The sequence below is a fragment of the Cervus canadensis genome, chromosome 29 (assembly GCF_019320065.1).
Source record: "Cervus canadensis isolate Bull #8, Minnesota chromosome 29, ASM1932006v1, whole genome shotgun sequence".
NCBI classification, from domain to species: Eukaryota; Metazoa; Chordata; class Mammalia; order Artiodactyla; family Cervidae; genus Cervus; species Cervus canadensis.
Genome location: NC_057414.1, coordinates 39,011,386 through 39,039,235, shown reverse-complemented (window position 1 = coordinate 39,039,235; position 27,850 = coordinate 39,011,386). Strand labels below are relative to the sequence as shown.

At 39.2% G+C, this 27,850-nt stretch overlaps 1 protein-coding gene across 3 annotated transcripts; it reads left to right on the top strand.

Moving 5' to 3' along the window:
* Positions 1-64: 64 nt before the first annotated feature.
* LOC122430957 (solute carrier family 22 member 10-like) lies at positions 65-27,487 on the top strand. 3 transcript variants are annotated; one of them, XR_006266416.1, is made up of 11 exons: positions 65-645; positions 9,652-9,755; positions 16,498-16,652; positions 16,754-16,922; positions 18,612-18,735; positions 19,309-19,424; positions 21,486-21,700; positions 23,898-24,006; positions 24,466-24,669; positions 26,105-26,342; positions 27,357-27,487. XR_006266416.1 is itself a non-coding variant. In XM_043451943.1 (10 exons), exons 1-10 carry the CDS (start codon positions 244-246, stop codon positions 26,163-26,165), a joined length of 1,659 nt encoding a protein of 552 aa, XP_043307878.1. In that variant the 5' UTR covers positions 65-243; the 3' UTR covers positions 26,166-27,069. The 3 variants fall into 3 exon arrangements, 2 of the variants coding, with proteins under 2 accessions (XP_043307878.1, XP_043307879.1); XM_043451943.1 differs by lacking the exon at positions 27,357-27,487 and having other exon boundaries at positions 26,105-27,069; XM_043451944.1 differs by lacking the exons at positions 16,498-16,652; positions 16,754-16,922; positions 27,357-27,487 and having other exon boundaries at positions 26,105-27,069.
* The last annotated feature ends 363 nt before the right edge of the window (positions 27,488-27,850 follow it).

The following is a 27,850-nucleotide window of genomic DNA, read 5'->3' as shown; positions in this document are numbered from 1 at the left end:
ACAGATATCTTTGGTAAATAATTTTCTCCATAACTTTGCTAAAAAGAAACCAGCCCATGATTTCAAAAGGACTAGGGAAACTGATTCCATTGCTCTGTTACAGTAGTGAGGTGGATTAGACCCAGGCATGAGAAACTGGCATGAGGTCACATAGACTTAGTGTGAATTAAAGAAAACATTTTCTCCCTTTGAACGTCTCTCTGTAAAGTCATTTTGACTCCTCTTGAATATCACCTGTTCGCAATGGCCTTTGAGGAGCTCCTGGATAAAGTTGGTGGCCTGGGGAAATTCCAGATACTTCAGATGGCTTTAATTCTCCCTTCTCTCATGATAGTAGTCTGTCACTCACTGTTGGAGAACTTCACTGCAGCCGTTCCTGGTCATCGCTGCTGGGTCCACATCCTCGACAATGCCACTGTCTCTGATAATGACACTGGGATCCTCAGCCCTGATGTCCTCCTGAGAATCTCCATCCCACTGGATTCAAACTTGAAACCAGAGAAGTGTCGCCGCTTCCTCCACCCCCAGTGGCAGCTCCTTCACCTGAATGGGACTTTCCCCAACATGACTGACCTGGACACGGAGCCCTGTGTGGACGGCTGGGTGTATGACCACAGCTTGTTCTCCTCCACCATCGTGACTGAGGTAAAGACCCCACTTACTTCTTATAAGTTTAGGTGTATGCTCGATCATGTCCTAAGCATACAGTCGTGTCCTGAGTCACATCCAGTTTGAAAGTAAAAGTTACTCAGTCGTGTCTGACTCATTATGACCCCATGGACTGTAGCCCACCAGGCTCCTCTGTCCACAGAATTCTCCAGGCAAGAATACTGGAGTGGGTTGCCATTACCTTCTCCAAGGGATCTTCCCGACCCAGGGATCGAACCCAGTTCTCCCTCATTGCAGGCAGACTCTTTACCAACCGAACCACCAGGGAGTGCTCCTATCCTGTTTAGAGTAACATAAATTAATCGGGGTTCAAGTCTTCAATCATTGAGTAGATAATATAGCCAGCTTCCTTTCATACTTTTTGTATGTAGTGGTTGATTATCTTTTTAATTGCCAAGCACTTTATTCTTTTTAATTTATTTATTTATTTTAATTGGAGGATAATCACTTTACAATATTGTGATGGTTTTTGCCATATATCAGTATGAATTTGCCATAGGTATACATGTGTCCCCTCCATCCTGAAGCCCCCTTCCACCTCCCTCCCCACCCTATCCCACCAGGTTGTCACAGACCACTGGCTTTTCATGCCCTGTGTCATACATCAAACTCACACTGGTTATCTATATTACATATGGTAATAAAAAAACACAAATATTCAAATGGGACATTAATACACTTAAAAGCTTTTGCACAAAAAAGGAAACTATAAGCAAGGTGAAAAGACAGCCCTCAGAATGGGAGAAAATAATAGCAAATGAAACAACTGACAAAGAATTAATCTCCAAAATACATAAGCAGTTCGCGCAACTCAATACCAGAAAAACAAACAACCCAATCAGAAAGTGGGCAGAGACTGAGAACTAGATGGCGGAGGAGTAGGTGGACATGGAGTACATCTCTCTCCATGGATAGATCAGGAATACACCTTCAGACACAGAAGTGCATGTAGAACACCAGCTGAGAGCAGGCAGGAGTACCTGACCAGTGGAAAAGAATATATAGGACCACACAAAACTTGGTAGGACAAAGGAACCAGGGGGAAAAACAGGAGTGTTAGTAGGACTGGACCTGCCCTCAGTGGGTGGGGGAACTGAAACAAGGGTCCAATCCCCATGGCAGGGCAATTGTCTGAGTCAGAGGAGAAACATTTAAGGCTGAGAGTGAAACAGCTGATCTGTGGCAGCCTAGATGGAATAAGAATCAGACAGTCCTTGCCATAGCCATACATACCCCAGATAGGAACGCTGGTCTTCTGGAAGGTGCAGCAGCTGGGAGTTGGAATTTAGGGATTGTGGAGCAATCCCAGGGCGAGGGCTGCTGTTGACTGTGGAGAGACAGACTGAGGGGATGTGAGGGAGGAGATCGGGGTGGGAAATGCTGGTGGAGGAAAGCCCGGCAGCCGTGGAAGCAAGGCAATACTGCTGAGTCACACGTAGGGGGTGAAGCCATCACCATAGCCTCTCTCTCCCCACATGCCAGCATCAGCAGCTGAACAGTAGACAGCCTGGCCCATCAAATGCCTGACGCACTGAACTAGATTAGGACCCCACCCAGGGTGCTCCTTTCAGTGACTGATATACCGAACTACAGAGTAGAACCCCAGCCAGGGGGGCCCCTCTATGTGCCTGACTCACTGAACAACAGAGAAGGACTCCAGGCAAGGGAGCCCTCTAAGTGCCTGAATGGGCGGAGCAATGGAGAAAGACTGGCCAAAGAGGCCTTCAGATTGCCAGCTACAAGAGGCTGGAAGAAAGACTCTGATATGGCCATAACTCCTGTGACAGAGGCAGTCCGTGTCCCTGCACACTTGGCACCAGCAGGGTCCCCACAAGCCAAGCAACCTGTGATAACTAACCCTAGGGAATATCAAGTAGTGAGACTTCACTCAATGGAAACCACTTGAATACAAGAACCAGCATCACCCAATCACCAGTAGCACCCCATGCAGGATGCCTCACCTAAACAACAAACAAGACAAAAATTCAAACCTAATAATCAGCAGACAGGATTATCACCTCACTCAGTATTGCCATCAGAGGAAAGACAAACAAACAAAAACTCAGCACAAATCTCACCCTATACAAAGCTCACACAATTGGTCACACTGGACCAATCTTAGGAGGGCAGAAAGTAAAAGGAAGAAAGAATTCAACCTTCTTCAAGGAAAGAATTCAACTTTCCTTGAGGCCTGGGAAAAGCAGGCCTCAAACACAATAACTTTAGACAAAAATAAAGCCTAAAGACTAATAAACATACAAAATAAATAAATAAAAATAATGAAAAGGAAGAGAAATACTGCACAAATGAAGGAAAAAACTAGAAACACAGAAGCCCAAATAAATGAAGAGGAAATAGTCAAAATACCCAAAAAAGAATTCAGAATAATGATAGTAAAGATGATCAAAAACCTTGAAAACAAAATGGAGAAAATGCAAGAATCAGTTAACAAAGACCTAGAAGAATTAAAGAATAAACATACAGAGACAAACAACACAATTACTGAAATTAAAAATACTCTAGAAGGAATCAATAGCAGACTATCTGAAGCAGAAGAATGAATCAGGGAGCTGGAAGATAAAACGGTGGAAATAACTTCTGAAGAGCAGGATGAAGTAAAGAGAATAGAAAGAGCTGAGGACAGTCTCAGAGACCTCTAGGACCACATCAAATGCACCAACATTCCAATGATAGGGCTCCCAGAAGATGAAAAGGAAAAGAAAGGTATGAGAAAATTTTTGAAGAGATTATAGTTGAAAATTTCCCCAACATGGAAAAGGAAATAGTCAATCAAGTCCAAGAGGCACAGAGTCCCGTACAGGATAAACCCAAGGAGAAACATGCCAAGACACATACTAATCAAATTAACAAAGACTAAACACAAAGAATATTAAAAGCAGCGAGGGAGAAGCAACAAGTAACATACAAAGGAAACACCATATGCTCAACAGTTGATCTTTCAGCAGAAACTCTGCAGGCCAGAAGGGAATGGTAGGATATATTTACAGTACTGAAAGAAAAAAATCTACAACCAAGATTACTGTATCCAGCAAGGATCTCATTCAAAATTAGTGGAGAAATAAAAAGCTTTTCAGACAAGCAAAAGTTAAAAGAATTCAGTACCACAAAACCAGCTTTACAACAAATGTTAAAGGGACTTATATAGTCAGGAAATGCAAGCGAAGAAAAAAGATCTACAAAATCAACCCCAAACAATTAAGAAAAGGGCAATAGGAACATATATATCAATAATTACTTTAAATGTAAATGATTAAGTGCTCCAACCAAAAGACACAGACTGGCTGAATGGACACAAAAACAAGACCCATATATATTCTGTCTACAAGAAACCCACTTCAGACCTCGACACATGTAGACTGAAAGTCAGAGGATGGAAAACATATTCCATGCAAATGGGAAGCAAAAGAAAGCTGGAGTAGCAATCCTCATATCAGACAAAATAGACTGTAAAATAAGGAGGATTACTTACAAGAGATAAGGAAGAACACTACATAATGATCAAGGGATCAATCCAAGAGGAAGACATAACAATTGTAAATATGTATGCACTCAACATAGGAGCACCTCAATACATAAGACAAACACTAACAGACATAAAAGGAGAAATTGACAGTAACACAATAATAGTAGAAGACTTTAACACTCCACTCACATCAATGGACAGATCATCAAAACAGAAAATAAGGAAACACAAATCTTAAATGATGCATTAGATGAGATGGATCTCATTGATATCTTCAGGACATTCCATCTGAATGCAGAAGAATACACCTTCTTCTCAAGTGCACATGGGACATTCTCCAGGATAGACCACATCTTGGGTCACACATCAAACCTCAGTAAATTTAAGAAAATTGAAATCGTATCAAGCATTTTCTCTGATGACAGCGTTATGAGACTAGATATCAATTACAAGAAAAAGAGTGGTAAGAAACACAAACACATGGAGATTAAACAACACATTTCTAAATAACGAACAGGTTACTGAAGAAATCAAAAGGGAAATCAAAAGATTTCTAGAAACAAATGACAATGAAAACATGACAACTCAAAACCTGTGGGATGCAGCAAAAGCACTTCTAAGAGGGAAGTTTATAGCAATACAATCTTACCTCAAGAAACAAGAAAAACATCGAATAGACAACTTAACTTTAGACCTATAACAACTGGAAAAAGAACAAAAACACCCCAAAATTAGTAGAAGGAAAGAAATCATAAGATCTGAGAAGAAATAAATGATAAAGAAATGATGGAAACAATAGTAAAGAATTATAAAACTAAAAGCTGGTTCTTTGAGAAGATAAAATTGCAAGCCTTTAGCCAGACTCATCAAGAAAAAAACAGAAGAATCAAATCAACAAAATTAGAAATGAAAAAGGAGAGGTTGTGACAGACAATGCCAAAATACAAAGGATTATAAGAGACTATTATGAACAACTATATGGCAATAAAATGGATAACCTGGAAGAAATGGACAGATTCTTAGACAAGTTCGATCTTCCAAGACTGAACCAGGAAGAAACAGAAATTATGAACAATTACAAGCACTGGAATTGAAGCTGTGATCAAAAATCTCCCAAAAAACAAAAGCCCAAGACCAGATGGCTTCACAGAAGAATTCTATCAAACATTTAGAGAAGAGCTAATACTATCCTTCTAAAACTCTTTCAAAAAATTGCAGAGGAAGGAACACTTTCAAAGTCATTCTATGAGCCCATCATCACCCTGATATCAAAACCAGACAAAGACAACACAAAAAAAGAAAACTACAGGCCAATATCACTGATGAACATAAATGCAAAAGTCCTCAACAGAATTTTAGCAAACAGAATTCAGCAATATATCAAAAAGCTCATACACCATGATCAAGTTGGGTTTATTCCAGGAATGCAAGGATTCTTCAACATATGCAAATCAATCAATGTGATACACCATATTAACAAACTGAAAAACAAAAGCCATATGACAATCTCAATAGATGCAGAAAAAGACTTTGACAGAATTCAGCACCAGTTTTGGAGAAGGAAATGGCAACCCACTCCAGTACAATTTATGATTAAAACTCTTCAAAAAATGGGCATAGAAGAAAGCTACCTTAACATAGTAAAGGCCATTTATGATAAACCTACAGAAAACATTATTCTCAATGGTGAAAAACTGAAAGCATTCCCCCTAAGATCAGGAAAACGAGAAGGGTGTCCACTTTTGCCACTATTATTCAACATAGCTCCGGATGACCTAGCTACAGCAATCGGAGAAGAAAAGGAAATAGAATAAATCCAGGTCAGAAAAGAAGTAAAACTCTCACTGTTTGCAGATGACATGATACTGTACATAGAAAACCCTAAAGATAGTAACAGAAAATTACTAGAGTTAATAAGTGAATTTAGCAAAGTTGCAGGATACAAAATCAATGCACAAAAATCACTTGCATTTCTATATACTAACAATGAAAAATCAGAAAGAGAAATTAAGGAATCCATCCCAGTCACCATTGCAACAAAAAGAATTAAATATCCAGGAATAAACTTACCTAAGGAGACAAAAGAACTGCACACAGAAATTATAAGACACTAATGAAAGAATCAACGATGACATAAACAGCTAGAGAGATATTCCATGTTCTGGGTAGGAAGAATCAATATTGTGAAAATGACCATACTACCAAATGCAATCTACAGGTTCAAGGCAATCCCTATCAAATTAGCAATGGCATTTTTCACAGAACCAAAACAAAAAATTTCACAATTCATATGGAAACACAAAAGACCCTGAATAATCAAAGCAATCTTGAGAAAGAAGAATGGAGCAGGAAGAACCAATCTTCCTGACTTCAGATTATACTACTAAACTACAGTCATCAAGACAGTATGGTACTGGCACAGAAACAAGCCCAAGCAATTAACCATGCACCTTTGGGTACCTTATTTTTTAAAAAGAAGGCAAGAATATACAATGGGGCAAAGACAGTCTCTTCAATAAATGGTGCTGGGGAGACTGGACAGCTACATGTAAAAGAATGAAATTAGAACACTTCCTAACACCATACACAAAGATAAACTCAAAATGCATTAAAAACCTAAATGTAAGACCAGAAATTATAAAACTCTTAGAGGAAAATATAGGCAGAACACTCGATGACATAAATCAACGTAAGATTCCCTATGACCCACCTCCTAGAGTAAGGGAAATAAAAACAAAAGTAAACAAGTGGGACCTGATTAAACTTAAAAGCTTTTGCACAGCAAAGGAAACTATTAGCAATGTGAAAAAACAACCCTCAGAATGGGGGGAAATAATAGCAAATGAAACAATTGGCAAGGGATTAATTTCCAAAATATACAAGCAGCTCAAACAACTCAATACCAGAAAAACAAACAACCCAATCAAAGAGTGGGAAAAAGACCTAAGCAGACATTTATTCAAAGAAGACATACAGATGGCAAACAAACACATGACAAGATGCTCAACATCACTCATTATTAGAGAAATGCAAATCAAAACGACAATGAGATATCATCTCATACCAGTCAGAATGGCCCTCATCAAAATGTCTACAAACAATAAATGCTGGAGGTGTGGAGAAAAGGGATTGCCTTTGCACTGTTGGTGGAAATGTAAATTGATACAGCCTCTATGGAAAATGGTGAGGAGATTCCTTAAAAAACGAGGAATGAAACCACCATATGACCCAGCAACCCCACTCCTAGGCATATACCCTGAGGAAACCAAAACTGAAAGAGACACATGTATCCCATTGTTCATTGCAGCACTATTTACAATAGCTAGAACATGGAAGCAACCTAGATGTCCATCGACAGATGAATGGATAAAGAAGTTGTGGTACATATACAAAATGGAATATTACTCAGCCATAAAAAGGAATGAATCTGAGTCTGTTCTAATGAGGTGGATGAAACTAGAATCTATTATACAGAGTGAAGTGAGTCAGAAAGATAAACATAAATAAATACCGTATTCTAGCGCATATATATGAATCTAGAAAAATGGTATTGAAGAGTTTATTTACAGGACAACAATGGAGAAACAGACATAGAGAATAGACTTATGGACATGGGGAGAGGGGAGGAGAGGGTGAAATGTATGGAAAGAGTAACTTGGAAACTTACATTACCAAATGTAAAATAGATAGCCAACAGGAATTTGCTGTATGGCTAAAGAAATTCAAACAGGGGCTCTGCATCAGCCTAGAGGGGTGGGATGGGGAGGGAGATGGGAGGGAGTTTCAAAGGGAAGTGTATATATGTATACCTATGGCTGATTCATGTTGAGGTTTGACAGAAAACAGCAAAATTCTGTAAAGCAATTACCCTTTAATAAAAAATAATTTTTAAAAAAAAGTGGGCAGAAGACCTAAACAGATATTTTCCAAATACATAGAGATGGCTAATAAATACATGAAAAGCTGCTCAACATTGCTCATTATTAGAGAAATGCAAATAAAAACCCCAATGAGGTGTTATCTCATATCAGTCAGAATATGAAAGTGAAAGTCACTCAGTTGTGTCCGACTCTTTGTGATCCCATGGACTAAACAGCCCATGGAATTCTCTAGGCCAGAATACTGGAGTGGGTAGCCTTTCCCTTCTCCAGGGGATCTTCCCAACCCAGTCAGAATAGCCATCATCAAAAAGTCTACAAACAATAAATGCTGGCCAGGGTGTGAAGAAAAGGGAACCCTCTTATACTGTTGGTGGCAATGCAAACTGATACAATCACTATGGAAAACAGCATAGAGATTCTTTAAAAAAAAAAAAAAAACTAAGAATAAAACCACCATAAGACTCAGCAATCCCACTACTTGTCATATACTCTGAGGAAACCAGAAATGAAAAAGGCACTTTATTTTTCAATATTAAGTGTAGTGAAAAAACAAACTAGAAATGAATTTTAGTATCACAAAGCTTTAAATTGTGTGAAGGTGTACAGTTAGAAAAGATATAATATGTGAAAACTACCCTTGGTAGAATGTTCTTGCCTTACTTGCAAATTGGAAATACGTGTATTAATTTTTTAATTTCCATGTCCTGGCTACTTGTCAAAAAATGAAATCAGAGTGCATTTCACCCTAAATGTAAAATCCAGACATCATAAATTTTTTAAAAAATGTGTTTAGTGTGTCCAAAATCACTGCAGACAGTGACTGCAGCCATGAAATTAAAAGACACTTGCTCCTTGGAAGGAAAGCTATGACAAATCAAGACACGTTAAAGAGCAGATACATCACTTGTCGACAAAGGTCCATATAGTCAAAGCTGTGATTTTTTCAGTAGTCATATATGGATGTGGGCATTGGATCATCAAGAAGTCTGTGCCCAAGAATTGATGCTTTTGAATTGTGGTGCTAAATAAGACTCTGGAGAGTTCCTTGGACTGCCAGGAAATCAAACCAGTCAATCCTAATGGAAATCAACCCTGAATACACATTGGAAGGACTGATACTGAAACCGAAGCTCCAGTACTTTGGCCACCTGATGGGAAGATATGATTCATTGGAAAAGACCTTGATGCTGGGAAAGATTGAACTCAAAAGCAGAAGGGAGTGTCAGGGGATGAAATGGTTAGATAGCATCACTGACTCAATGGACATGAATTTGAGCAAACTCTGGGAGATAGTGTAAGACAGAGGAGCCTGGTGGGCTGCAGTCCACAGGATCACAAAGAGTCACACTCGACTTAGCAACTGAACAACAAAACAAAAGACAGAAACATTGATGTATGCAGTGCTAAGTGAACATGAAGATTGGCCTTGATATAACCTATGAGATTTAGCTGAGGATCTGAAAAAGTCATGCCTAAGCTGTGACTGGAATGATATGGAGAAGTAAAGGTTGTAAAGGAGACCAGAGAGTAGTTCATTAAAGGGCTATTAGAGTGAGCAGATATTTAAGGATATAAAATACTGTGAAGCTCCTCTGTGCTGATTTCTTTCTCTTCCAGTGGGACCTTGTATGTGATCAACAGTCACAGAAACCATTGATTCAATCCCTAGTCATGGTTGGAACACTGGTGGGGGGCCTCATCTACGGCCATCTCTCAGACAGGTGAGTATCTCCACATCACTGCTGCCCCTCCTCTGTGGTGTGTTCACAGTTTATGATTACTTAATTCATAAGGAAATGTTTCTTTAGTTCCAGGACACAATTTATGCTGTTGTGGGTTGCCTTGGTTTCCAGGGAGCTATGGATAGAAATTCAGAATTAGACTCATTGTGATGAATGCGATTTGTTGCCACAGATCTCTCTGTTTTAACACAGAAATAACCTTTCCATAAGATTAAGGGTGCGGGGCATTTCGGGACAATTTTTAGAGGCAAGTTACCATAAAATTAGAGAGACCTCATAAAGATGAGAAGGAGTTACCAATGAGATAAGAGAAGGCATTTTCAAGATAGGTGGCTCAGCCTGTTTGAAGAAACAGAGTTGTAGCCCTTTGCCATGAAGTCTGTGTGTCCCTCACAGATCAGTGAGCTAAACGCTTGCAGGTTCCTACCTTCGTCCTTATGTCATGGTCTTGTGTGTGTGTGTGTTCAGTCACTCAGGGTGTCTGACTCTTTACGACCCTATGGATTGTATCCTCCTGGCTCCTCTGTCCACAGGATTTTCTAGGCAATAATACTGGACTCGGTTGCCATTTGCTCCTCCAGGAGATCTTCCCGACCCAGGGATTAACCATGTCTTCTGTGTTCCCGCATTGGCAGGCAGATTCTTTACCACAGAGCCACCTAGGAAGCCCATATCATGGTTACCCTGCTGTAATTAGTGCTCTATGAAACTTCTGTGCTTTCTGGGATGGTACTGAAGTTGGAGTAGAAATAATTGTGCCTATAATCTGGCTGGGTGATTATGTTAAAAAAAGAAAGAAAGAAAGAAAAAGCCTACTTACAGGTAATATTTGCCACCATACAAGGCAACTAACTAATTCATAGACCTCATGTGTCACAATATGTGGTGTGAGAAGTTTGGATTATCCTGTGCCTGACAGTAATCATTCTTAAAGTACATTCTTAAAGCAATAGGACAAACATGGCAGCTACACATTCAAGTCTCCTATAGGGGAAATGGGAGGCTTAGAGTAAGTATCCCTTGTCATTTGTAAGCCTAATATCATTTAATCTTAGAGCTGAAAATTGTGGACTCTGACAGTATCACCTCAGTGTAATTAGTCAAAGATTTCTGGATCAGAGTGCTAATTTGGATCAGCCTACTGACTGAGCCTTTTAGGACTATTCATAATAAAATGCTGATTGAGTGTTTAGATGAACATAGAGTCATAGATATCTGGGTTGTGTGTCTGTGTGAGTTATGATAGGAGTTGAGAGTGGAAAATTAGGTGAAGAGATAAGATTGTAGCAAAGCTAAGGATTTTAAACTGACATAGGTAAAAAGTTTATGAGCACTGGTATCAAAAGCATAAATAGGTAAGGAAGATTATGTCAAAACAAGTCTGCTGCATAGCAAAAGAAATGATTGACAAAATAAAAAGGAAATATGTAAAATGAGATAAAAATGTTTGAAAGCCACGAGGCAGATAAAGAGTTAATATCCAAAATGTACAGGGAATTACTACAACCAATAGAAAAAAAAAAAAAAAAAACACCATAAATAACCTGTTGCTAAATTTGGGAAAAGGAGCTCAATAGATAGTTCTTCAAAAAAAGACAAAGAAGTAGTCAACAGGTATATGAAGACATACTTAACATCATTGATCATCAGTTCGATTCAGCTCAGTCGCTCAGTCGTGTCCAACTCTTTGTGACCCAGTGGGCTGCAGCACACCAGGCTTCCCTGTCCTTCACCAACTCCTGGAGCTTACTCAAACTCTTGTCCATTGAGTCAGTGATGCCATACAACCATCTTATCCTCTGTTGTCCCCTCCTCCTGCCTTCAATCTTTCCCAGCATCAGAGTCTTTTCCAATGAGTAAGTTCTTTGCAGCAGGTGGCCAAAGTTTTGGAGTTTCAGCTTCAGCCTCAGTCCTTCCAATGAATATTCAGGACTGATTGCCTTTAGGATCAACTGGTTTGATCCCCTTACAGTCCAAGGGACTCTCAAGTGTCTTCTCCAACACCACAGTTCAAAAGCATCAATTCTTCTGCACTCAGCTTTCTTTATAGTCCAACTCTCACGTCCATACATGAGTACTGGAAGAACCATCAGTTCACTTCAGTTCAGTTTAGTTCAGTCACTCAGTCGTGTCCGACTCTTTGCAACCTCATGAATCGCAGCAAGCCAGGCCTCCCTGTCCATCACCAGCTCCCGGAGTTTACTCAAACTCATGTCCATCGGGTCGGTGATGCCATCCAGCCATCTCACCCTCTGTTGTCCCCTTCTCCCCCTGCCCCCAATCCCTCCCAGCATCAGGGTCTTTTCCAGTGAGTCAACTCTTCACATGAGGTGGCCAAATTGGAGTTTCAGCTTTAGCATCAGTCCTTCCAATGAACACCCAGGACTGATCTCCTTTAGGATGTACTGACTGGATCTCCTTGCAGTCCAAGTGACTCTTGAGAGTCTCCTTCAACATCACAGTTCAAAAGCATCAATTTTTCGGTGCTCAGCTTTCTTCACAGTCCAACTCTCACATCCATACATGACCACTGGAAAAACCATAGCCTTGACTAGACAGACCTTTGTTGGCAAAGTAATGTCTCTGCTTTTTAATATTCCATCTAGGTTGGTCATAACTTCCCTTCCAAGGAGTAAGCGTCTTTTAAATTCATGGCTTCAATCACCATCTGCAGTGATTTTGGAGCCCAAAAAATTAAATTCTGACACTGTTTCCACTGTTTCCCCATCTATTTCCCATTAAGTGATGGGACCAAATGCCATGATCTTAGTTTTCTGAATGTTGAGCTTTAAGCCAACTTTTTCACTCTCCTCTTTCACTTTCATCAAGAGACTTTTTAGTTCCTCTTCATTTCTGCCATAAGGGTGGTGTCATCTGCATATCTGAGGTTATTGATATTTCTCCCAGCAATCTTGATTCCAGCTTGTGCTTCTTCCAGCCCAGTGTTTCTCATGATGTACTCACTAAATGGACCTTTGTCGGCAAAGTAATGTCTCTGCTTTTTAATAAGCTGTCTAGGTTGGTCATAGCTTTTCTTCCAAGGAGCAAGCATCTTTTAATTTCATGGCTGCAGTCACCATCTGCAGTGATTTTAAGAAAATAAAGTCCATCACTGTTTTTATTGTTTCCCCATCTACTTGCCATGAAGCCATGCGACTGTCAGTTAAAAATGAATGTTGAGTTTTAAGCCAGCCTTTTCACTCTCCTCGTTCAATTTCATCAAGAAGTTCTTTAGTTCATCTTTGCTTTCTGCCATAAGGTTGGTGTCACCTGCGTATCTGAGGTTATTGATATTTCACCGTGGCAATCTTGATTCCAGCTTGTGCTTCATCCAGCCTGGCATTTTGTATGATGTACTCTGCATGTAAGCTAAATAAGCAGGGTGACAGTATACAGCCTTGACGTCCTCCTTTCCCAATTTGGAACCAGTCCGTTGTTCCATGTCTGGTTCTAACTGTTGCTTCTTGACCTGCATACAGATTTCTCAGGAGGCAGGTCAAGTGGCCTGGTATTCCCATCTCTTTAAGAATTTTCCACAGTTTCTAATGATCCACACAGTCAAAGGTTTGATATAATCAATAAAGCAGAAGTAGATGTTTTTCTGGAATTCTCTTGCTTTTTCTATGATCCAATGGATGTTGGCAATTTGATCTCTGGTTCCTCTTCCTCTGCTAAATCCAGCTTGAACATCTGGAAGTTCACAGTTCATGTACTGTTGAAACCTAGCTTGGAGAATTTTGAGCATTACTTTGCTAGAAAAATCAAAACAACAATGAGGTAGATCCTCACACCATTTGGATGGACATCGTATCCAAAACACTGTTGTCAATTCCAGAGTCAAAGAGCTTTTTCCTCATGCTTTCTTCCAGGAGTTTACTGTTTCAGGGTAATATTTAAGTCATAATCCATCTTAAATGCTTTTTTGAATGGTATGAATAGGGATCAAAGTTCATCCTTCTGCATGTGATTACCCAGTTTCTCAACATCATTATTGAAAAGAATATTACTGGCTCCTTTATCAAATGTGATATCTGAAGAATTAATTTCTGGAATCATGATAAGAGCATTATTATGTGTCCATCTTTATGTCAGTACCATAATCTTTTTATTACTGTAGCTGTATAGTATAGTTTGAAATTAAAAAATGTGATGCTTCTAAGCTGGTATCTTCTTTGTCATAATTGCTTTGGCTATTTGGGGACATGTATGATTTCATGTAAATTTTAGAATAGCTTTTGCTATTTTGTGAGAAACGCCATTGGAATTTTTTTCATTTTCATTTTCATTCTTTTCGCAAGCCTGGGAAGTAAATACCACTTGTACCAGCAGTTTACAATGTCTAATAAGTTAATTAGCCCATGGCATTTTGATTAGTAAACTGCAGAGTCAGAACTCAAACCCCAAGACTTTTTATTTAGTAAGCTTTATTTCTTAGAGTAGTTTTAGGTTCATAGCAAAATTAAACAAAAAATACAGAGATTTCTCATATACCCTTGATGTTGATAGTGGGGAAGATTACCATTGGAATTTTGATAGAGATTGCATTGAATCTATAGATGGCTTTGGGTAGCATAGACATTTAAACAATACTAATTCTTCCAATTCACGTACATGGGTTATCTTTCCACTTATTTGTGTCTTCTTCAAGTTCTTTCATCAAAGTCTTGCTGTAGTGTCTATGTATTTCATCTCTTTCATGAAACTGATACTTATTTTACAATTTTGATGCTATAGTAAGTGGAATTGCTACCTTTTAAATTTCTCAGACATTGCATTACTGGTGTATAGAAATGCATTTGACTTCATATGTTGATTTTTGTATCTTGCAGGTTACTGAATTTGTAGACTGGTTCTAGCAAATTGTTTGGTTGAATCTTTAGGATTTTCTATTAATATATACAAGTTCATACTATCTGTAGCAAAGAAAATAAAATTCTACTTTTCCAGTATGGTTATATTTTTCTTCTTTATCTTTCCTAATATCTATAACTAGCACTTACAGAATTGTGTTGATAGGACTGGTGTGAGTGGACACTTTTTCTTCCCTGAACTTAAAGGAAAATTTTTCAAACTGTCTCTGCTGAGTATGATGTTCTCTGAAGCGTTGTCTAGATCACATTTATTGTGTTGAGTTATATTCCTTCTATACCACCTAATTGAGTATTTTTTATCACGAAAGGGTATTTTATTATGTCAAAAGACTTTTTCATCTTTAGAGATCATCATTTGGTATGCCCAAACTATCCCTTCCTCCCTGACAACTATAAGTTTGTTCTTTAAGTCTGTGTGTCTGTTTCTGATTTGTAAATAAGTTCATTTCTATGATATCTTTTTAGAGTCTGCATATAAGGAGTGTCATATGACATTTCTCCTCCTCTGTCTGACATTTTATTCAGTATTTCAATCTGTAGATCCATCCATGTTGTTGCAAATGCCATCATTTCATTCTATTTTATGACTGAATTATATTCCACTGTAGATATGTACTGCATCTTCTTTTATCCATTCCTTCATCAGTGAACAGTTAGATTGCTTTCATGCCCTGGCTCTTGTAAATAGAGTTGCAATGAACATTGGGATGCATGTATCTTTTTTTTTTCTTTTTCATTTATTTTTATTAGTTGGAGGCTAATTACTTCACAACATTGCAGTGGGTTTTGTCATAGATTGACATGAATCAGCCATGGAGTTACATGTATTCCCCATCCCGATCCCCACTCCCACCTCCCTCTCCACCTGATTCCTCTGGGTCTTCCCAGTGTACCAGGCCCAAGCACTTGTCTCATGCATGGGATGCATGTATCTTAAAGCCCTCTTTTCTTGATGCCCAATGATACAGAGAATTCACTTTTCCTTATTTTTTTTTGCACCTTCTTTTCTCTTCATTCTCCATCTTAGGTAATTCTTTCCGCTGAGATATTTATATAACAGCCTCTGGCTGAATTATGGTGCTCTTATATTCTGTTCTAGAAAAGTATATTGCTTTAGGCCAATAAAATCAGATTCAACAAAGAGTGACTCTTACCTAACCCTTCAAAAACTTTCATGCATTATTCCACTGATCTTTTGCATCAGTTTAGCCTTACCTATGTGGTCCTAGAGACCCAAGTACACTTTTAGCTCCCTTATGTTTCAGACACTTGAGAGACTGTATACCAGGTTAAATACATATGCTAATACATGACTGCTTACAGAAATGTTACAATTTCCAACACCATGGTTTCTTCTGTGAGAAGTTATTTTTATTTTTATTTTTGGCCATGCCACCTGGCTTGCAGGATTTTAGCTCCCGGATCAGGAACAGAACCCACACCCTCAGCAGTGAAAGCATGGAGTCCTAACCACTGGAAGACCAGGGAAGAAAGTCAGAAAGAGAAAAACAAATATCATAAATTAACACATATATGTGGAATCTAGAAAAATGGTAGAGATGGACCTATTTGCAAAGCAGAAATAAAAACACAGATGAACAGTTTCTTTCAGTGTCAGAGTCATCTGACAGAGTCATCTGGTGGTTGTATGATGAAGTATTTGTGTTGTTTGCATATAGTCAAAGATTGTTACTTTATGGAGATTTGCATTGTTGATTTAGCTTTTGTTTACCCAAGTTTTCAGGCACATGATTCTCTTGTTGAAATTTCAGAGTATGCTTTTGTTTTCTTAATTTGTTATCATAAATTATCATTACTCACATCACCTAAGCTGACTGTCTGTTTTGTAGGTTTGGGCGAAAGCTGATTCTCAGGTGGTGTTTACTCCAACTTGCCATCTCTGGGACCTGTACAACCTTCGCTCCCAACATCTTCGTTTATTGCTTACTACGCTTCTTGTCGGGCTGCTCCATTGCAGTTGTAATAGCAAACAACTGTGTTCTAAGTAAGCCAACAATTTTGATCTAATCCATCTTCTTAGCCTTGAATGTGAGCTTGAAATTTTACACTTATTTGACGTGATAACACTGTCTTGATATCTTTCAGTTATAGAGTGGACAAGATCCCAGTCGAAAGGCATGGTATTAACATTGATATACTGTGCCCTTAGTATTGGACAGATGATCCTGGGAGGACTGGCTTTTGTCTTTCGAGAGTGGCGCACCCTGCAGCTAGTGGTGTCTGTACCTTTCTTTGTCTTCTTTCTGTCCTCAAGGTATAAAGTGCTCTCTCTCTCTTAAGGAAATCTGGGATAAAATGCACATTGAATTGGGATATACTGATTTTCTTATTCCCTGACACATTCTTATTTAGACCTGAAATCCATGTCTCTCACCTGTTCATTCTGGGCAATTTGAAATTTGAGAAACATAACATGGAGTAACAATAATCTTTCTGCTAGGTATTTTCTGCCATCTGGTTCCTAACTCTTTCCCAATATAAAGGTCATAGAACTATTCCAATATTATTTTCCTTAATATAAAATACAGACTCAATTTTTTATTAAAAAAAAAGAAAGAAATACCTTTAATTCTATTTTGGCTTTGGAATGTGTCAGGTCACAGAAAAACTTTCAGTGATTTGCTCTGTTGCAGATGGAATTGGATGAAAAAGATGCAGCAAATTTATTCACAGAGCTGTTTCACAAAATAGCAACAAGATTTTCCACTAGTTAAATTTGCGTGCAGATTAGATGATTTACATTATGAATTCAGCACTCCTTCTTCCCTTAAATAACTTCAACAAATAATTATTAATGGATAACTTCATTCCAACACTAAAACCAATCTAGGGAAAATCAGATTTAGGAGAACACAGAGAGATGACTACAGGTTTTATAGAGCGAGATGAGTTCAGAGAGAGAAGACAGTATAATCCACGTCAGACTCATCTATGAAGTCATTCTGTATTTGCAACACTACAAGGAAGCTAGCACTACTGTACCCATGTTATTAATGAGAAAACTGAGGCAGATGTAAAGAAGTAATTAGTCATTAATTGGTATTAGGAATTGGATAATTAGTTATCAACATAACTAGTAGTAGTAGGAGTAATTGTAGTCATTGTTAGGCTTTAAGCTGACATTTTGGGGGCTTATTTTTTAAAGCAATAGACACTGTAAATATATATCATGTGAAAAAAGTTGTTTGTTCCACACCACAGTGGAAGGAAATTATCATGTGAGGGACTCTCAAGATTAAGCTTGTCAAGCTTCTTGTAAATCCTCCTGGTGAGTAAGCAGAGAGGCAATTTGACTCCAAAGTCTGTGTTCCTTACTAGTAGTACAACTTTCAAGTGCACTGGCATGGAGTGGTTGGTCTCATATTCTCCTAGTATTTGTATAATAGTTCTGGAATTTCTCATATTCCCTGGTGGCTCAGATGGTAAAGAATCTGCCTACAATGCAGGAGACCTGGATTCAACCCCTGGGTCAGGAAGATCACCTGGAGAAGGGAATAGCAACCCACTCCGGTATTCTTGCCTGGATAATGCCATGGACAGAGGAGCCTGGCAAACTACAGTCAGTGGGGTCACAAAGAGTCGTACGACTGAGCAGTTAACACTAACTAACTGATCCAACAAGTGAAGTGGTAGATTTTAGATGGAAAGCAAAATGCAACTATTATCAATTGACATGTGACAAATAAGCAATGGCCTCCCAGCTGGTGCTAGTGGTAAAGATTCTGCCTGCCAATGCAGGAGATGATGCAAGAGATGTGGGTTCAATCCCTGGGGCAGAAAGATCCCCTAGAGAAGGAAATGGCAATCCACTCCAGTTTTCTTACCGGGAAAATCCCATGAACAGAGGAGCCTGGCAGGCTACAATCCTTGGGGTCTCAAGGAGTCGGACAGGACTGAGTGACTGAGCACAACTGACTGCACTTGCCTGCTCATCTTTCATCAGGTGGCTGGTGGAATCTTCTCGATGGCTGATTATCACCAATAAACCAGATGAGGGCTTAAAGGAACTTAAAATAGTTGCACACAGAAATGGAATGAAGAACATTGAAGAAACCCTGAACTTGGAGGTGAGTGAGAAAGGGAAGGGAAGATCGTTACTTGGTTGAAGGGAAATCATAAACTGATATCTGCCTTCTCCTTCTTGAGATAGACAAGCTGCTTTTCTAACAAGGACAGCTAGTTGAAAATGGAAATTCGCTAGTCTTTCATGGGCATCTAGTAGAAAAGAAACTTTGAGCACTGTGCAGCTACTTCTTTCTTTCTTAAACTTTTTTATTTTGTGTTGGACTATTGCTCATTAACAACGTTGTGATAGATTCAGGTGAACAGTGGGGGGATTCAGGGATACATATAGGAGTATCCTTTAGCTCACTTCCTCTGAATCTAAAACTTTTCTACTCTTGAGTCACCCTACCTCCGTCTATGGCCTCTTCTTCAAAATAGCATTTTAACATTTAATTTCCTGGAGTCTCCCTTAACTCCCTGCATCTTCCTTCATTTCATGTTCACATGTGATTGTATGTATAATATGATACACTAGAAAGAAAGAGAACACACGTCTCTTATCCTCTTGTGTGCCAGCGCGCATCACAATTCCTGGTACTATGTTAGCAAATGATATGTGTTTACTGTTGTTGAAGGGTTTGAGAGCGACCATGCAGGAGGAGCTGGAGACAGCACAGACCAAAACAACTATGTTTGACTTGTTCCGCACACCCAACCTGCGAAAAAGGACCTGTCTCCTGTTCTTTGTGAGGTGGGCTACACACAGTGCATGTGAGAAGAAACACGAATCTATTTATTTCAAATGTTATAACGGTATTGTGAGAGGAAGGGCACATTTGCATTTTTTAAATTAATGTATTTATTTTAATTGGAGGCTAATTATTTTACAATATTGTAGTGGTTTTTGCCATATATTGACACGAATCAGCCATGGGTGTACATGTGTCCCCCATCCTGAACACCCCTCCCATCTCCCTCCCCATCCCATACCTCAGGGTCATCCCAGTGCACCGGCCCTGAGTGCCCTGTCTCATGAATTGAACCTGGACTGGTGATCTGTTTCACATATGGTAATACACATATTTGCATTTAAAAGATGAGGAAAACAGGCCAAGTAAGACTCCTGTGGAACTGATTTTATGATGACCGTTCAGTCATATCACACTGTCAGTCTCTTCACTGGAGATTGAGGTTGAGAACTTCCCTCACAGTACAGATTTTGGCACTTAATTTTCTTCATTTATTCTTTGAATTTTAATTGAAGCAAGTCTGGCACACTGTAATGTGAAGAGATCACAAATAAATACAGATCAATGAGTATTCAATGTCTAACAATGTAACCAACATACAAATAAAGATAGAACAATCCTAATTCCCCAGGAGTTCTGCTCATGGAACCCATATAACCACCACCACCTCCACCACTACCCCACTCTCATCTTCTCCTCACTGCCCTCCACTGTGCACTGTTCCCATCTGCATCACTACAGATGAGTGTTGCCTGATCTTAACCTTCACATAATAAATGACAGAAGGGTTCTGTGACAGGTCTTCTTTCTTCTGGCTCACTCATGAAGATTCACCCATTCTGTTGCTTGTACCAGTAAACTGTTCTCCCCAGTGTTATAGTTTCCTTTACATGAATACACTGCAATATCTGTATGTACTTCAAACTTGGTGGACTTTATTTGTTTCCATTTTGGATACACTTTGTGTTCTAGCACAAGGGCTTCTGTAGTAAATCTTGTTTATTATTTCTTGAGGAGATGTAACTACTAACTTTGATAGAGTCAGGAGGAGAAACCTTAAATACAGTTCTGAATTTTTGAAGACTTACACACGCATAAGCCACTGGAAAATACATACCCACTGCCGATCTTAAGAAGTAACTACTAAGCTGAACAATTTACTTCTTTCCAGACATATTCTAGTAGACGTCTGCATTTAAATGCATTGTGCTGTTTCAACATTTCTTTACTCACTAGGAAACACAGATTTATGTTCCAGAATCCTACATAATCAGAATGGAAGCAAAAAGTATAGATAATGATCAAGAAAGACCTTGCTTAAAATTGCTGTGATCTGTGGTGTTTCTTCTGTTGTGAGTTCTAAGTGTAGCTCTCTCTGGTTTTAGTAGATCTTTAAAGTGGACTCAAGTCTAGATGCTTTCTGTGTAAGATGTAGATCCCCAGTGGCAATATTTCATTACATTTCTGATGGTACAGTTGGTGCACATTTGCTTTCTGAATTCTTCCATTTTCTCTTGGTGCGAAGAAATCAGATACTAAGTTTAAATTTCCCAGAATTCTGTTAGACCCCAGGACACTGCTCCCAGGTCAAGGAGACACTGGTAGTCTCTTTGCAACTTCAATCATAGTTGAGAAAAAGGGAATTCTTCCCAGTACTGGTGTTGGGGGATGAGAGGGAGGACTCACAGAATTCATACATACATATGTACATTTATACAGACAACTCACAAAAAGAAGCCTTTCTACAATTTATAAGTTTCAATCATTCTGTATTCAATTTCTCTAAATCATTCACTTTGGTGGACTGGGCCAGATTATGTATTCCTGTCATTGTCAACTCTATGCTTAGGGACTCAGGAAAAAAATGACAGAGGGAGTTTCACTTTTATATACAGACACATAATTTTTTATTGTACCTTTTTCACCTTAAAATGAAATATTGTAGAAATCAGACTGGGCCTTTATTCTTTAACCTTGACCATTGGCTGCCTGGATCAACATAATCATCAATGACAGCAATGGGCTCTAATCTTATGGCTTGGGTCTTCTTTTGTTCACTACAGATTTGCAGGTGCAATATCCTTTTTTGGCATTATCATCAATCTACAGCACTTTGGAAGCAATATTTTCCTGTTCCAGGTAATCTTTGGTGTTCTCACTATCTCAGTCCGATGTCTTGCACTTTACCCAATGAACAAAGTGGGCCGTCGACCAACCCAGATGCTTTTCATGTTCCTCGTGGGACTTTCCATTTTGATCAACATATTTGTGCCTCAAGGTGAGAGAAGATTGGAATTTGGGGAAAGGAAGTGCCTTTTTCAAACCACCACGGATAGTATTGGGTCACATTGTCTAGAGCCAGCAGGAAAGAATGGTCTCAATTAAAGGGAAAGAAAAAAAAAAAAAAAACAAAAACTTACCACTCCCACACTTCAGGGCCTTTTAAGGTAGATCAGACAGAAACATGTTATGGAATGTGTTTCTCCCAGTACAGTGCCTTATCAGAGACCCTGACCCCAAACCCTGGGGCTGAAACTCTTGCCTTCAGAGACAGCCCATACTCTGTCTATGGAGCAGATGGTGGTTTAGTTGTTAAATCATGTCTGACTCTTGCAAGTCAGACCCATGTTGTGGCCCATAAGGCTCCCCTGTCCGCTGTCCATGGAATTTTCCAGTCAAAAATACTGGAGTGGGTTGCCATTTCCTTCTCCAGGGGATTTTCCCAATCCAGGGATCAAACAAGGCTCTCCTGTATTGTAGGTGCATTTTTTACCAACTGAGGCACCAGGGAAGCCCAATTAAAGGCTAAGTCCTACCCAAACCAATCAAAGAGTTTATGAGAAATTCTAATAAGATTTTAGAAAAAGAACCAGAGATCAGCAAATGGCACTTCAGACATCTATTTATCATCATCACATAGTGAAAGTTGTCTGTAAACTGGTATTATTATTCCTGACAGTTCCTCTAGGACAGGACTTGTTCAGTTGCCATTTACATTTTTAATAACAAGGATGGAGGGGTGAGATCTTGCAATTATATCCCAGGTGAAAACATAGTATGGTCACTCCCCCTGTTTTGGCTCACTACCAGGTATGATGGGGCTAGCCTGGTAGTTCAGCTGCAATGCAGGAGACCCTGGTTTGATCCCTGGGTCAGGAAGATCCCCCAGAGGAGGACATGGCAACCCACTCCAGTATTCTTGCCAGGAAAATCCCAGGGACAGAGGAGCCTGGTGGACTACGGTCCATAGGGTTGCAAAGAGTCGGACACGACTGAAGCAGCTGAGTGTGCATGCACATGGTAGTTCTATTTTTAGCTTTTTAAGGAACCTCCATACAGTTCTCTGTAGTGGTTGTATCAATTTATATTCCCACCAACAGTGCAAGAGGATTTCCTTTTCTCCACACGCCCTCCAGCATTTACTGCTTATGTTTTTGGTTGATGGCCATTCTGACTGGTGTGAGGTGATACTTCATTGTAGTTTTGATTTTCATTTATCTAATAAACAGCAATGTTGAGCATCTTTTCATGTGTTTGTTAGCCATCTATATGTTTATGTCTTCTTTGGAGAAATATCTATTGAGGTCTTCCACTCATTTTTTGTTGGATTGTTTGGGTTTCTTTTATATTGAGCTGCTTGTATATTTTGGAGATTAATTCCTTGTCAGTTGCTTCATTTGCAATTATTTTCTCAGATTCTGAAAGCTGTCTTTTCATCTTGTCTGTGGTTTCCTTTGCTGTGCAAAAGCTTTTAAGTTTAATTAGGTCCCATTTGCTTGTCTTCATTTTTATCTTCATTACTCTAGGTGGTGCAGCAAGGGGATCTTGCTGCCATTTACGTCAAAGAGTGTTCTGCCTATGTTTTCCTCTAAGAGTTTTATAGTGTCTGGCCTTACAGTTAGGACTTTTATCCATTTTGAGTTTATTTTTAATGGGGTTAGGAAATGTTCACATTCCATTCTTTTACATGTAGCTGTCCAGGTTTCCCAGCACCACATATTGAAGAGATTGTCTTTTCTCCATTGTATTTTCTTCCCTCCTTTGTCAAAGTTTAGTTAACCATAGGTTCATGAGTTTCTGTCTGGACTTTCTAGCCTACCCAAAGCAATCTACGGATTCAATACAATTCCCATTAAATTACCAATGGCATTTTCAAAGAACTGGAACAAAAAAGTTCATATGGAACCGCAAAGAACTCCCAATAGCCAAAGCAACCTGGAGTAAGAAAAATGGAGTTCAAGGAATCAGGATCCCTGAATTAAGACTACACTACAAAGCGATAGTAAACAACACAGTATGGTACAGGCACAAAACAGAAATATAAATCACTGGAACAGGATAGAAAGCCCAGAGATAAACCTACAATATATTTCAAAAATGCAAACAGCTTACAGAGTTTTTTTACTGACTAAATTTTGTGGGTGTTGATTCCTTCAGCCCAGATTTTTTAATCTCACTGATCTTCTCGTTTCCAGATATGCAGACCCTGCGTGTGATTTTGGCAAGTGTGGGAATTGGCTGTGTTGCTGCCTCTCAGACCTGTTTTTCAGTCCACCAAAGTGAACTCCTCCCCACTATTGTCAGGTATGAGTTTATGAATACTCTGCCAAGCACCATAATAGAAATTTCCCAGCTAATTCATGCTTATTCAAGGGAATAAACATAATAAGATCTGTTAATTATAAAACAATTATCAGTATTTGTTATAGTACCTTAAAAATAATTATAACCAAAATTACTGCAAATGCTGGCTTTGTGCCATGTACCATGCTAAGCAGTACTTCAATGCATCCTCTCTTAACTTTTTAGAAGATTTGTCAGACTAGTCACAATATGTAACACTCTGTTTAAGGACTAATTCATATTGACCTTGACAGAGACATCTAGCAAATCACAGAGCAAGTGACAGAAGCAAGGCTTTTTCATCAAGCTCATAATGTAATACTTGTGGAGTTTTCTGGTTCAAAATAAAGTCAAAATAATAGATCACAAATTAAGTCCAGAATTTAACTTGATTATTATATATTGTCATTTACCTTTCAGAGCAAAAGCTTCAGGATTAGATTTTTTGGCTAATAGGTTTGGGGCAGCTCTGGCTCCCCTGCTGATGGCCCTAGTGGTATATCTACCCACTCTGCCCTGGATCATCTATGGAGTGTGCCCCATCATTGCTGCTCCTGTTCTCCTTCTCCTGCCTGAAACTAAAAATCTGCCTCTGCCTGACACCATCCAGGATGTGGAAAATAAGTGAGTAAACCTTCTAACCAACCCCTGGGAGGGACTGTGTGCTTTGGATCTGTGGGTGACAAAGGCAATACACTGAGTGGGTCCCTCAGATCACTGGGGAGGCTGAACCTTGCCAGGGATACTCCCATCTTGGGCCATTGCCTTCAAAGGGGCAAGGTCATTTCTATTCCCTGTGAGTTTCAATCTAGACTGCAGAGATCCCTTCTGCCCTGTTCTCTTTGGTAGTTTTAGTGCTGAAGAGAAGATATTAGCTCTACTAATATCTTAGGGCACATCTTACCTGCCCTCATGAGAGACATACATTTCTGATCATGTTTCATAATCTTTAGATCCATAAAAATTAAAGCTTTTCTTTGAAAAGATATTAGAGAGATAAATCTTATATTGGTGCCTTTAAGACTAGGCAGTTTTGCTGCCATAAATAATGGAAATATCGAGGATAAGGAAAATAAGAAACTGGTAAAAAAAAATATTTGTAAATAAGAAAAATCCTCTGTCATCCAGTCATGTCCAACTCTTTGCAACCCCATGGACTATAGCCCACCAGACTCCTCTGTCCATGGAATTTTTCACACAGGAATACTGTGATGGGTTGCCATTTCCTACTCCAGGGGATCTTCCTGACCCAGGGAATGAACTCCAAATTCTTGTGTCTTCGGCATTGGCAGATGGATTCTTTACCACTGCCCCACCTAGAAAACCCATTACTGACCTACAGCTTCCATAATGAAGTGACTCAAACTAAGTTACTTAAACAACAGAAATTTATTGTCTCACAATTGTATAGTCTGCAAGTCTGAGCTGTAGCTGTTGGCAGGGCCATGTCCTCGCTATAGGCTCTAGGGAAGGGTCTGTTCCAGGTCTCTCCTACATTTCAATAGCTCCTTTGCTTGTGGCAGCATCACTCCAATCTTCACATGGCATCTCCCTGCACACCTCTGTGTCCTGATGTTCCCTTTGTATAAAGACACCAGTCTTATTGGATTAGGGGCCCACCCTAGCCCAGGATGACCTCATCTTAATTCATTTTATCTGCAACTGCCCCGTTTCCAAATATGGTAATCTTACATTTGAGGTACTAAGAGTTATAACCTGAACAGGTGAATTTTAGGAGAGACATGATTCAACCCATAACAAATGGGGAACTCCCTTAGGATTTTCAGCTCACCTCTTGCCTTTCTTTCATCACTGGCCAGACCTCTAAAGAGACCAAATGATGGTAGTAACTTTCTAGGATCTCCACAGCCAGCAGAGCCTATTCCAGCATGAGTGTCAATCCCACAGGTTTTATTGAATTAAAAAAGATGATGGAGAGGATCAATTTGTATTTATATATGGAGGGCACACAAACCAATTTTCACATTTTCTTTTTTAAAGGTTGTTTTTCATTTACTTATTGGTTGGTTGACTGGTTGTTTCTGTCTTGTTTTTCCAGCAAAAAATTCTCAAAAAAAGCAAGTGAAAAAGATTTCTACATAAAAGTGACAAAGTTTTAAGGAGTTATTGGTGAAGAAAAGAAAAATATGAAGAACAAATATGAATTTTCCTTTTTATTCACAAACTAGCAAGAAAATATACTGGAAAATGTATCTCATTTATAATCATTATATTAATTTGCACTTTACCATATACTTTGTTGGAACATGTAATTTCATGAACAGTTCAATTTGAGGGTAAGTAGTTTAAAAAGTTTTGAATTTATCAATAAATTATTAATAGATAAGATGATTCAGAAACAAAGAAACACCATGGAATTAGGATCTGACTGGTTGATATAGGGAACAGCACATGGTGAACTCTGAAAAAATTTACAAAAATCAGAACACTATATCATATTCAAATAGACATTGAAAGAAATCCAGAAACAGATACCCAATATGTATATGCTTAACATAATGCACTTGACATCATAAATCTCCTTCTAAAGAAAGCTTATGTAATCCTTGAATATCTTGTGTGTGTGAGCTCAGTCGTGACTGACTCTTTGCGATCCCATGGACTGTAGCCCACCAGGCTCCTCTGTCCATGGACTTTTCCAGGCAAGAATACTGGAGCAGGTTGCTCCATGGACCTTTCTTTCTCCATGGACATTTCTTTCTCCATGGACCTTCCTGACCCAGAGATCGAACCCACATCTCTTACATCTCCTGCATTGGCAGGCTGGTTCTTTACCACTAGGGCCACCTGGGAAGCAATCTTGGAAAATACAATCATTGAAATGATAATAGTGACTTTTTTCATGGCGGGATTTAAGTGACTATTACTTTCTCTTTGGATTTTCTCTTTTCACATTTTCAACAGTTAGCATATATAATTTTAGTATTTTAAGACTGTGAGGCTAGCAGAAGTAACGCAGCTTAGATTAGGAGTAGGCCTTCCTACTTGGTAAGATTATCAGGCCACCTGGATACAACCAATTAGCCAATTAGGACCAATTAGCTTTCACTTAATACTGACTGCTGTTTGCCAATTAGGAAATTAGGAATGGGGCAGAAACCCCCAGGAAAGTCCCGCGGGTGCAAAAGTATTGACCAATGAAATTGCTTTGCAAACGTGTAACCAATCCGCTTCTCACCCTATAAATTTGTGTAACAGCTTGGGCTCAGGGCTCTCTGACCCATACCACTGCGTTGGTTGCGGCAGAGAGCCCTGGCTCGAGTCAGTAATAAACTTCCCCTTTTTGCCAGTTGCATTGTCTTGGAGGCCTTCTCTCTTCCCGCTTGGGGATTCGGACATCGGGCATAACAAAGACATCAAAATTGAAGTATAAGCAACTTCAAAATGTGTATGCATTTAATAAAATCACTACAAATTAAAAGCTATACTCTCAATCTCTCAATTTATCCTTCCCCTTTCCCCCAGTAACCATAACACTGGTTTCTACGTCTGCGACTCAATTTCTGTTTTGTAAATAAGTTCATATACACACTGTGCTGTGCTGTACTTAGTTGTCCGTTGTGTCCAACTAGACGACCCCATGGACTGTAGCCACCCAGGCTCCTCTGTCCATGGAGATTTTCCATGTAAGAATGCTGGAGTGGGGGGTCTTCCCAACCCAGGAATTGAACTGGGGTCTCTTGCATTGCAGGAGAATTCTTTACCAGCTGAGCTACCAGGGAAGCCCCATATACATACTACAAAATATAAAACAGGTAACTAATAAGGACTTACTCTATACCAC